The 12,216-nt window shown below is 37.1% G+C and overlaps 1 protein-coding gene across 1 annotated transcript in view; it reads left to right on the top strand.

Annotated features, from left to right (window-relative positions):
* The window catches only part of APC (APC regulator of WNT signaling pathway), a 93,765-nt gene that overhangs the window by 39,468 nt on the left and 42,081 nt on the right, over nucleotides 1-12,216 (top strand). The window contains 2 exon segments of the mRNA XM_031064533.1: nucleotides 8,185-8,269; nucleotides 9,184-9,385. Coding sequence (XP_030920393.1) covers nucleotides 8,185-8,269; nucleotides 9,184-9,385 — 287 coding nt within the window.

Genomic DNA, 12,216 nt, shown 5'->3' with positions numbered 1-12,216 from the left:
AATGGCCTCAAGTTGTACCGTGGATGTTTAAATTGGATGTTATGGAAAATTTCTTCACTGAAGGAGTTTTCAAGCCCAAGAGCATTCTGCCAAGGGCAGTAGTGGAGTCACCATCCCTGGAAGTATTTAAAGAATGTGTAGATGTGGCACTGAGGGACATGGTTTCATGTAGGACTAACCCAGTGGTGGCTTTAATGGCTGATCTTAAAGATTTTTCCCAGCCTAAGTGATTCAGTGATTCTGCTATCATCCTGAAATGTCAGTACTATGCTGCCGTGAGGTCGCAGACATGTTACCACTTCTACTGCATCCTTCGGTTCTGGTATTTATTTGTTTCCCATCATCTTAGGTCTGTCTGTGCATGCCTGGCTTACAGCTCTTCGGAGAAGAATCCTGTTTACCTGGATACCAACTGCAGTAAAAGAAACTTCTTTTTTTCGCTTCCTACTTGAAGCAGTTGAACATAAATTTTCCCTCCTTAATTAGCCTATGTGTCACCAAGTGATGAGAGCCTTCTAGCACACTCTTCATTTGCTCATTGCTATGCAAGGAGTGTACCTCACAAAGTGGTGCCTATGTTGAATCTGCCAGTGTCTTGGTATTGTTTCCTTGCAACTTCCAGCCAACTCTAATGAGTCAACTTGATTTTGTCTGACTGATTTTCCAGCACTCTGGCTGATGTGGCCAAAGTTAAGGGGTTTGGGATTTTTCAGCACTTTTGTACTCCCGGCTCTTAGAAGTTGTTTATACAGTAGTGCAGGCTCTGCTGTCTTAGCAGAGCTTGTGTTTCTTCCCTAAACTTACAGTTCTTTTAAAGCATGTTTTGATCTCTACTCGGTCTGGCACACAGGAGGTGCTTTGTCTTAATTTCTCTGATACTTCACTGGATTTTGTTGTTCTATTTTGAAGAGCATTAAGCAGGAACATAAATTCCAGCCATCAGTAAAGGGAAATGCAGAAGGATTTGGAAATGCTTGGAAGAGCAGCTAAAGATGCAGTAACAAGTGAGGAGTTTGTGCTATAAGTTTCCTCCTTTTGAGAGGGAAGCTATGAGAGGGAATCAATAAATTAAAAGCATAAATGAATAAAATTCATGTGCAATTCATGTTTGAATCAGTTGCAGTGAATTTGACCACCAGATCTGTTCTTTGCTTGTAGCAATAACAAACTTTGTGTTTGAGGTTAGCTACCAAACAACCCTTAGTAATTTGCACAACTGAGTTTATTTTTACTCCTTTTTATTTTTAGATTTAAAACACCAGAACAAACCAAAACCCCAAAAACAGATAAACAAAGGCATTTTATTTGGGTTTGCAGATTGAAATATTAAGGAAATTACAGTTTTTAGGCAGATGATGCCATCCTGATTTTGCCACTTGGTTCGTACATTCTATAATACAACTTTACCTATTCTACAAAAAAATTTTCCAAAGTCAGTGTGCTCAATGCTCCCAGGAGGTATGAAAATATATATTTGTATAACATAGTGTTATTTTCTAATTTGCTTCTGCAAAGGAAGTTTTTTAATCTGTACTTTTCAGGCATATAGTATTGTGTAATGAGTGAAGTATTTCTCTTGAAAGTTATTCCTTTATAGAAATTGAGTCTACAGGAGGAATTGAACATTTTTTACTAGAAACTATTTTTTTTTGTTCATACTATTAAAAGTAAACTAAAACTCCATCTTCTTCTGTCAGCTGGGTTTCTTAGCTGAACTCTCTCTCTTTGAATGACTGCAGTCTCATTACAAGTGGGTCACATACTTTCTGGAAATCGCACTCCCCATCAGAAACACTGTCTTTGGACAGCCAAGCTAGTAGGGGAGAAATAAGTGAGAATTATGAGATACACACCTCAGACAGCACTGAACAGACCGTGCTCAAAATCCAAATGCACTTGATACAAGCTAACAAAATATTTTGCTTTCAGGGTAACTGAATTGTGTTTTGTCCTCTGAAATAGTACAGCTTTTAAAAAATTAGTACATTAGCTGTGAATCAGCTAGACGTGGAAATTTAGCATTTTAGCTGCTTATTGACGGAGAACATTGGTAACATAAGAGTATCTGACACTCTAAACGTCAGGTCCCTTCCAAAGGGTTGGCTACACAGGCACTTGTACAGCGGGTGCACATATGCCCCTGCTCTCAGTGTGAGCTTCTTTTAGCTTTTAATTCATCCCATTCTGCACAACAAGTGTGATAAAAACGGACAGAATATGGTGTTAACTAGTTTTGTTCTTTGAGTAGCCATGCTAGCTTTCTGATTTTTTCATATTTGCTGTTTTTAACTGCCTGAATGAACAGCCTCACTGTACATTGTAAAAGCTGGTCTTGTCTGGGAGTGAAATGATGTTTATTTGTCTTTTTCTTTTTTCTTTTTTTTTAAGCAAATGCATTGTTTGGCGAACAAATAGGGAGAAAAGGGATTGATTCAGCAGCAGCATTCCTTGCCTGTGTTAATATTTGTGAAATAGGTGCTAAATTCTGAGTGACTGTAACTTGTGCTGTGTGAATTCACCCGGTATTTTGCTTTTCATATCTGCCTGGTTTTCATATAATTTCAACACATCCTTACCCAGCATGTAAGCACTTGAACTTCTGAAGTCTTGCAAGGGAAAGCAGTAATCACAGGAAATATTATATGTACTTAGATTTTTTCCCCCTAATGAGAACCTTCATCTTCATTCTCAAACTATTTTGTTTGCTCTTAGTTGGATTTTGCATCTGCAGAATGTTTTTTTGTGGCTTTTTGTGCCCCATGCACTCACTCCTTTCAGGAGGGGAGAGGTGATGTTCTGAAGGCACATGAAGTAACATCAGGATAAAGTGACAGAGGGAATTAAAACATTGATAGGCATGGGAGATACTGCAGGAGATAGCACAATGGTTAGATCCTCCAAAATAGAAATAATTTTGAAAATAATGATGTGTATTGATCATTCAGTAAATTCTAATGTGTTACTGGAAGAAGCTGTCATAAGCCAAATTGATTCTCACAAATTTTATCAAGTGATGAATTCTGGGAATTCAGTAACTGCACATCTATGCAGTCAGGCATCTTTTTAGGCCCACATGAACTAAAAATGTGCTTATAGAAGTCATTTAGCATTCTACAAAACACAGATATTTTAAATATCAATTAATTTATTTAATCTGCAAAGAAGCAGCAACAGCTTTATATTGTTGTGGGTCTGTGTGTTTTTTATGATTTTACAGTAAGAAATATTTTTAGATCTTTGCAGTTCTTAAGTTTCTAACAGGATCCAAATTGACTGGAAAATTAAAGAAAATATTTGTTTACTTTTCTTTTTGGAATTTAGTTGAAATTAAGCTGATGATACATATAGTTAATTCCATTACTTTAGACAACCCTGTTTCTGAGCATAAAATCAGATAATTTTAGTTGACCTGACAGTGCACTAAAAACTTGGTACTGTCTTCTCTAAGTGGTTATAGCAAGTGACAGCTCCTGAGCATGGTGACACTGGGTGAATATTTTCCATTTAGAAAATGACATTGTTGGAAATGAAAATGAACAACATCATTTCACTTAAGAAATGCATTCCTCTTTCTGCAAGGGTCTAAGTGGAGTTGCTCCAGTGTTCCACCTCAGTCAGCACTACTGTCACTAGTGGTGTTATCATTTGGACCTGGCTACAGAGTTGAGCAGCCTGAGCAGTTCTTTGCACTTCAAAGGCTACAGAGTCTCCCAGCAAGCCTGATTAAGCAGCAGCACAATTCACCAAAAAGTGTAGGAGCAAGGAACTCCTTCCAAGCACTCCCTCAGCCCCTCTGAATGTTCTACCATATGTGACAGAATTAATGCACTGTCAAGTTCACATAGTTATGACAGGTCATGTAAGACCTTGAACTTAAATTTCTACTACCTCTAAAAAAAATGGTATTCTGATGTCTACCCCCCCTACCATGGTTCTGACATTTAATGGTTTTGTGGAATTTGAGTGATATTCTTTTAGTACATGTTATTTTTTCTGCACTTCTAAATAGTAATTGAAACAACCCTCAGCTCCATTAGAGGTCAAAAACTACTTTCAATTTAGAAATTTTATGTTACATTTTCAGCATACCAGGCTTAAAATATGCATAACAATGCTGTCAGAAATACTGTAATTTAAAAATTATGCTGATTTGGTTAACCATGATTTTTTATTCATTATTATGTTTATTCCCATCCTGTATGCTGCTAATAGATGTTGGATTGCTCTCTGAAATTGTGAACACTTTCTGTGTTTGTGTGATTAAACCTGGTTTTATACTCAAATGTTGTAAATACAGTGGTAACCAACATAACTGGCCTGTGAATATATCTGGTGTGCTGCATCCAGGAGTTTCATAAATTTAATTTTCATTGTGATTTTCATAGATTTTGTCATTCAGTGAATAGCTGACAGATAGCTGACAAAAGTGAATACAAGTAATAGAGCTTAATGTTTAAGGGGTGGGGGGGAGAGAATAGTGCTTACAGAAGACCAAACTTATCTAAATTGTCATCAAAATGTATTTTTACATATACTATATTTTGAAATAGTCCTAGGTATTAATATTTTTACTTGAAGTTCCCAAAAACTGAATACACTTTAGGTCTTAACTCCTTGGGATTTTAAATCAGCCATTATAAGCATTATTCCTCTTTCCTTACTAGCAGCTTGAGTAAATTCACAGCCTTTAAACCGTGTTATTTACAAGAACCCTTACCACTTAGCTGGGTGCATCTGTTGTTAGTTAAGGTGCTTTTATTTACCATAGTTGTGCAGTTACATGCTGACAGATCTGATCTCTTTTATTTAATTATTCATAAAGTGGGTTTTACATCAGGATTATATTCACAGAGTCCAAACAAAAAAACCCACCCAACCAGACAAAAAATAGACAATGTTTCAGTACTTCACAGTCCAGAGACTGTGAAGACAGAAACCCTTTTAAATGATGATGAGTCACAGGGCCTGCTCCATTTCCAAAAACATTCTTTTGTACTTCTGCACAGAACAAGATAAACTAGGTTATACTTAAGTGACCATTAAAATAATTTGACTTGCATTCTTTAAAAGAACAGAAAAACCTTGCAGCCTTTTCTTACAGATTTACATTTGCGTATTTTTTCAGTAAGTCAGTAAAGAGTTTGCTTAGAATAATGCTGTAAACCACTACTAAAATACTTACTGAAATTTGCATAATTAAACAGATAACTAATTGAACTTTGGAGACTATTTTATGCTTTAGCAAACATGATATCAAATTTAATATAAAATTATCATGGAAAAATACTATTACAAAGCACTATATGCATGTAAACAGCATTAGTGTTGAATCCTAGATTATAAATAGTGAATCAACAAAAATTTTCATTAGCACAGTAACAGGTAACTTGCCATGTTTCCTCCAGAAGGATTATTGCAGAAAATGTCTCTGTTCCTTGTTCAAGTAAAAGCACAAATTCCCTGACTTGTCATTTTAGCAAACAGCCTCATTTTCTACCAGTACCTGGCCCAGGGGCTGCATCTCCTGCTCTACACTTTGTCTTCTTTATTTAACTGCCTATTGAGCGGTCAGCTTAGATTCTGAAGTGTACTGTGATGGAGTTTAAAGTTGATGTCACAGCCTCGTAATGGCATTGTCGCCTTAGCAATAGCACTGTGGAAAAGAAACGTAGAAAAATATAGAAAAGCTAACTTGAGAAAAATGCATGTGCTGTTGGAGGAAAAAGGGAATTATACAAAAAGTTAAAACTTAAAGTATTGAATTGAAACATAAAATATGAACAAGGTGATCCATGTGCTAGTGTTTAATTGTTGCCAGTATTTAGAAAAGAGCAGTCCCTTGCTGCCTGAACACCTCAGTCATGTAATTTGGTAGGGCAGGAAAAGCTGATGGTAGTTCCATTTACCTTCTCATATTGGCTCTTAGAACAGGAAGACTTATTACATAGGGAAGTATCCTGAACATGCTGAAACAGCAGATGTGCCACACATGTGAGAGAGAAGCTTCTAAAAAGGGAATGGAAGGAGATGTGGGATTTTAGGTTTCTCCCTTGTAAAACAGTGCTGTTTTCAGAGAAAAATGATCCGTTAGTTATTTCTATATTTATCTGAGTTGACAGGTTTTCAGCAAGAATGCAAAACTCTCTCAAGACCACTCCATGTATCCATACAGCCCTTTAGACTTTAAGCCAAGACTGCTGTCTGCAGATCTGCTCTTGCATCACACAGTGCAGGAACCCTTCTTTGAAAAACACCACATCAGTTGTTTGCCTGCCTTTGCTGACAGGGCAGATGTTATGTATAGAGGTGGCTGGGCCATATGGCTGATGAGGGTGCCCTTGAACATACTTATAAGCACGAGCACAGGGAGGATGTCTTTCCAAGAGTGCGGATTTTATCATCCCAGGCTTGATCCTAAAGGCAAAGCTGACATTAACAGACAGTGCAGTAGGAGCAGCTCTGTAGGTGAATTGTCTTGAGGACCCAGCACACAATCAATCTATGGTTCAGAGTATTTTGTCTGGACTAGCTTCAGCCTGGTCCCATGGAGTAAATGCCCATCAGCACTCCTGGGTGTAACTGCTGGCTTGACTTGATCCAAAAGGAATTTGGTTCATGCTCCAAGATATCTGCAATGGAATCCAGGTACAGCTGGTGTGGGAGGATGGAAGTCTGGCATCAAACTGGTCCAAACTAAGACATGACTGTGGACAAACGTCTTGACTCCATCAGTAAACTGGAAATTTGGATGTCTGTACTCCAGAATTCTTCCTCCCAGAGCAGCATGGCAGAGGCTGCAGCGCCCGGGCTGCTACCATTTATCTGAGTCTAGGGCTTGAGATTATTTCCCCAGAACTGCATAGTTCTGTAATCAAAATCCTTTTACTCTCCTCATTTTTTTTTTATTTACAAGTAACAACACTTGGAATACAGAAAAGCTCATTGCTGCACTGCTTTAAAAAATCTTGACTTTTCATTGATGCCTTTTTGTATATGTTTTTTTTTTCCTCTTGAAAAGAGAAAAATGCATTTAAAAGGTACCTTTTGTGTAAGTTGCAAAACCCACTAATATTGACAGTAAGGTATGCTAGACTCTTAAAAGAGCAAAACTTTGGTATGGACATATTTTTAAATTGTCTAGAATTCATTAGTTTTCAGATCTAAACAAAAGTAGAATCCTGTGTACAGGGTCTATGTATGAAAACTACAGAATACCTTCCATTATTCAGAATTGGTTTCATCTCCTGACTGTTGGTGCTTCTAAAAATATTTTCTGTGGCACAGTATGAAAAATGGTACTTTAAATTCCAATAAGGGCTTTTTGCCTTGTAGCTAGTCTTTTTTATTTGTTCTTTCTATTGATACATCTGTCATGATGATATTGAAAAGACTTTCACTAACTTGCATTTAATTTTCTACATGAATTTAGGCCACTGAGCATTTGGGACCTGGGGGCTTTCAGGCCCCTTTAGTTAATAGTCATTGTTGGCTATGATTTTTTTGTACATCAGAACTATGTTCCTTCAGATGTATAATTTTAGCATACAAAGCACATGGCAGTATTCTTGGATTTGAAGCTTCAACTGCGTGAAGGAGTCTATATCTCTTTCTGGTGGGCCTGATGGTGGTTGAAATAGAAGTAGTAATAATACAAATAATAGGTGCCATGAAGGAAACCTAAATCTTTTGCTTGCAGGCATGGAAATGGTAGCGTTTCTGGTAAGAATAACATGAGTCATCTTGTGGGTTTACAGTGGTGCTAGGGCCTCAAAGAAAACAAATCCTGGGGATTGCTTCTAGTCAAGATACTTTTCTGTTAGTTACATATCCAGAATTTATTTTTACAAGACTGACTGATTTCTCTGTGCTTATATTTCTCCATCTCTTAATTCAAAATAACTGGTATTCCCTTTGAGAAGAATTTCCAAATAATCCAGTAGATTGAACTGCCAGATAGATTTATGCAAGATACAATTAACATCATGACAGTGCTGGGGTAAACATTGTAGAATATATCTGATGGCAATTAAAATTATGACACTTGATCACTGCTCACATGAAACATAATTTACATCAGTGTCTCAGCAGCTGTTACATGAGTGTGCACTTTAGGGTAGGATAGGATGTATTTACCTTGTGTGTTACTATTGTAATGATTTCCTAATTAAGCTTGATTTCTTATAGGAGGTACTGAAACAGCTACAAGGAAGTATTGAAGATGAGACAATGGCATCTTCTGGACAAATTGACTTACTGGAACGACTTAAAGGTAAATCTAGAATTATGTTTTCAGTAGGTTAATTTCTTTGTCCATTGTTTATAGTTTGGGATAAAATTTTCAAAGTCATTTTTATCTTCTTTTCAGTGCTGACCTTGATAATTAGGCTTAGTCTCAGTGCCTAAATATTTTTGCTAACATTTTAAGACACATCCTCAGGAAAAAAAAAGTCTCCATTTGTACTTTTGCTACTTAACTCTAGAATTTCATATTAATTGCATTTGATATAACTCACATTTGTTTCTTCAGAAAAAAAAGTTAATGTTGGTGCATTTCCACTAATTTTCTATATTTGTTTATATATCCTGCCCTCTCCATGTCATGTTACTGGAATTGTTTCTGTTATTCTGCAAATTTATGGCCCCTTCCCTATAGCACGTGCTGGAATGTGTATATCCCGTTGTATGGGAAGTGCCAGCAAGCCTATACCACTAACTCCCTGTATACATCCATCATCCCTGCCTCTGACCCAGAAATTTCAAAGGGATATCTGAGACCCCTGTGATGAACAGGGTATTCATCTGTTACGAGATGGTGAAACGTTTTTCAGGATCTCTGGAAAAGAAATTGTTAGGAAGTGGGCCACAAGGTAATTCACATGATGTTTATGCAAAACTCTGCCCATTTCTTAAGTCCTCTGGGAAGGAGGCAGGCAGGCTTTTGTAGGATACTGTTCTGATTGCCAGGATTGTAGTTTGGCCATCTACTCAGATAACTGCTGTTCTCCAAGTCCACTATATCCATTGGTTTTGTTTACATTATTTTTGCTGCATTTCTGTGCAAGATGCTGTTATAAAAAACCACATGGATTTGTTCAGAAAGCAAGAAATTAAGATAGAAACAATCTTTTGAGTTTGTGCTACTGAACCTTCAGCTCTGAAAAATGTTTGCTGTTTATTATCCAGAACTGAATTTGGAAAGCACCAGCTTCGCTGGGGTGAAGTTAAGGCCAAAGATGTCGGCGCGTTCGTATGGGAGCCGGGAAGGGTCCGTGTCGAGCCGCTCAGGGGAGTGCAGTCCAGTCCCCATGGGGTCATTTCCAAGAAGAGGCTTTATGAATGGAAGCAGAGAAAGCACTGGTTACTTAGAAGAGCTAGAAAAAGAGAGGTAAATTTATTTGTTTATTCCTCCAGTATGGATTGACTTCTCATTTTAATGTGGAAGTTTACTGACACACCTAGTATTTAGCTATCATGAATATGGTTTTGATCAGTGGTGTATTTATTTACCTGTTATTTACCTTGACAGGTAAGAAACCAGGAATCTGCCTTTTATTTAGATGCACATGCAGAAAAATATTTTTAAAATCATGAAATATTCAGTTTCTACTGTTTCTTCATTTGTGCATTTCATTGTTACTCTTTGTTTGCTGAAGGTTTTTTTTAATTTTGATAAGCAGGTTGTCACTATCTGAAATATGTTTAAATAGCGAGGGTGGAGCGTTCTAACCACCTCCATATCTCCTCACCACTGTTGATAAATGCTGAAGCTGTAACGATATGATGGTGAAATAGTTTTCTCTCTTTTGCAAATGGTTATTAAGTACCATAACTGGTTTATCAATTATTTACTATTAGCAGACATTTACCTAGTGACTTTACTCTCTCAGCAGATATATCAGCTGAACAAAATATGTGTTCTGATCTTCAAGGTGTTGTTCCCATCAGACATTTTGTATTGATAAAGTCATGGAATTTCTTTTCTTCAAAGGCAGTGGTACCCATTTATAGGAAGAACATACTTTCAGGTCATAATACAGAATTGTAGCACTTTATCAGTCACAAAGGAAAGGCAAAGTAAGAGATGTGCAGCTGTTTCCACTGAAGTCATCTTTATTTCTTAAAATGAATCTGACTGAAATACCAGATGTTTTCAGAAGCCCATCTGCAAGACAAGATTTCCTAAAGATTTTGTCCTACTTAATGGATGGGATATCAAGCTGTGGGCTGCAAAACCAAATAAACTGGAACATAGTATTTTTATGCCTAGTATACATTAAAAAGCAAAAAAATCCAATTTGAAGTTGTAATAGAAAAAGCTTTGTGGGTAACAAGTGCTTTGTGGGTAGCCCTCTAGAAACCCCTCCTCTAAAGGATTGTCTCTGAAGATCAGCAAAATTTTTGCAGCTAAGACCTGAAAGGACGATGCTTTTCTTCCAAGATGTAGGTCCCTGGTTTTTTTTTTGTCCTATCAGCAGAATGAAAGTAACTTCCCATGGGTCCATACTGAGCCTGTTCTAGCAGCCACTCTGTTTTTTGGTTTCTCCTAGCCAGGACCACCACTAATGATACTTGTTCTGTTGCATAAAACGTAGTTTCCTGAGGAGCTGTATAAGAATATCTAGGAATTTGGGAAACTATCTACTTGTTCATCTCAGTCTTCAAGAGTCTGATGTGTCTGTTATTTACTGTCTTAACAAACTGTGCATTTGTTTATATTCTTCCAGTGCTGTGTTTTGCTATGGATGATGCTACAATCTTTAAACACAGTTGGAACTTCCAGTGTGGTTCCAGTGAACTCCTGCTCACTTGGAACAAGCAGCATGCATTTTTAGCAGCCAGAGTTCTTTAAGGTGATTAGCACCTCTGATTTATGATCTATGATCCTTCCCCATCATGGTGGATTCTGAGGTGACAGTTTTTAGGACATTTTTCTTGGCAGTGAAGACAACTTAGGCAGTGAACCAGTCTGTGTTCCAAATAACACTGGAGAAAAAGGATGAGGATGTTTTAATTTCAGAGTAGCTTAGACACTGTTACTGTCGTAGCTGATGGGGTAAATATTTGTGCTGTGGAGAAGATGGATGTATGGAGGCATGGCCAGATCACATCTGGCTTCATTATTAGTGAAATGATGGATAATCCAAAACTGCTCTGTTCTATAAGCTGTTTCAGGGTACATGTGGAAGCCTGTAGGGCATTGGTAAGAATCCTGGGTAGCCAAATGAATCAAATCTTGGGGTGGGGGGAGGGTATAGGACTGTGCATCTAAAATCACTACCGTTTCTAAAATTAAGCGCTTCTTTTCCCGTGTTTTGTGTATGAACTTGTTTGACATATTTACTAAATTTCTGTGTATCTAAATGTATATATTTGCTAATCAAGTTTGGATTTTTGCGCTTAAACAGACTTTCAAGAACTTGTTGAACTTGACAAGACTAAAATAATTTAGAATAAAATAACACTTTCCAGACATACGCAGCAGGAGACCATTTCCATTCAGTATTTTAACAGGCTGGCACAATATATGCTATTTATGGGCAACAGTGTTTGTGGGAGGACTAAATGATGTATTTAAATATTTACACCAATTCAGTGGGCACCTGGCATCCAGTCAGGGTCAACCCACCACACTTGACTGAAGGTGAACTTCTGAGAGGAAGACATTTTATCAACTGATTCACCTGCCAGAATAAAGATTCAATTATTGGCACATATCTCATTTGCTTGGCTCTCCTCTAATTCTAAAGTTTAAAAAAACAAAGAGAAAAAACCAAAACAATAGAAAAACGGGCAGTGGCAGCACTGTGCTTTTAAATTGCCAGTTTAGAATACTCTGATAATGAAATATCTCTTGCTTTCTCTGGCTATTTCCAGGAATACTTGGTAAGAGCATCATATCAACAACAAAACTTTTCAGAGTACACTGCAGGTTAATTTTTGTGTTCGCCCTTGGCAATTTAGCAAATTTAATAATCTCACCTTTTTAAATTCTGTAATTGGCCACTAAAGATGACAGTCTTCTGTGAAATTTAAAATATTTTTTTATATTTTATATGAAAACGTTTGTATGCCTTCTTTATTCCTTCTGGTTTATGCCATTTCCTTTTTTATTTCTTTAATGTTGATTTGGAGCATTTTCTGTCTTTTGGCTGGTTGGTAAAATTTACCTCAAACTTTACAGCATCAGCAATGCTTTTCAAGATTTTATTTTATCTC

This window comes from Geospiza fortis, unplaced genomic scaffold (assembly GCF_000277835.1).
Source record: "Geospiza fortis unplaced genomic scaffold, GeoFor_1.0 scaffold794, whole genome shotgun sequence".
NCBI classification, from domain to species: Eukaryota; Metazoa; Chordata; class Aves; order Passeriformes; family Thraupidae; genus Geospiza; species Geospiza fortis.
This window is presented reverse-complemented; position numbering and strand designations above follow the sequence as displayed.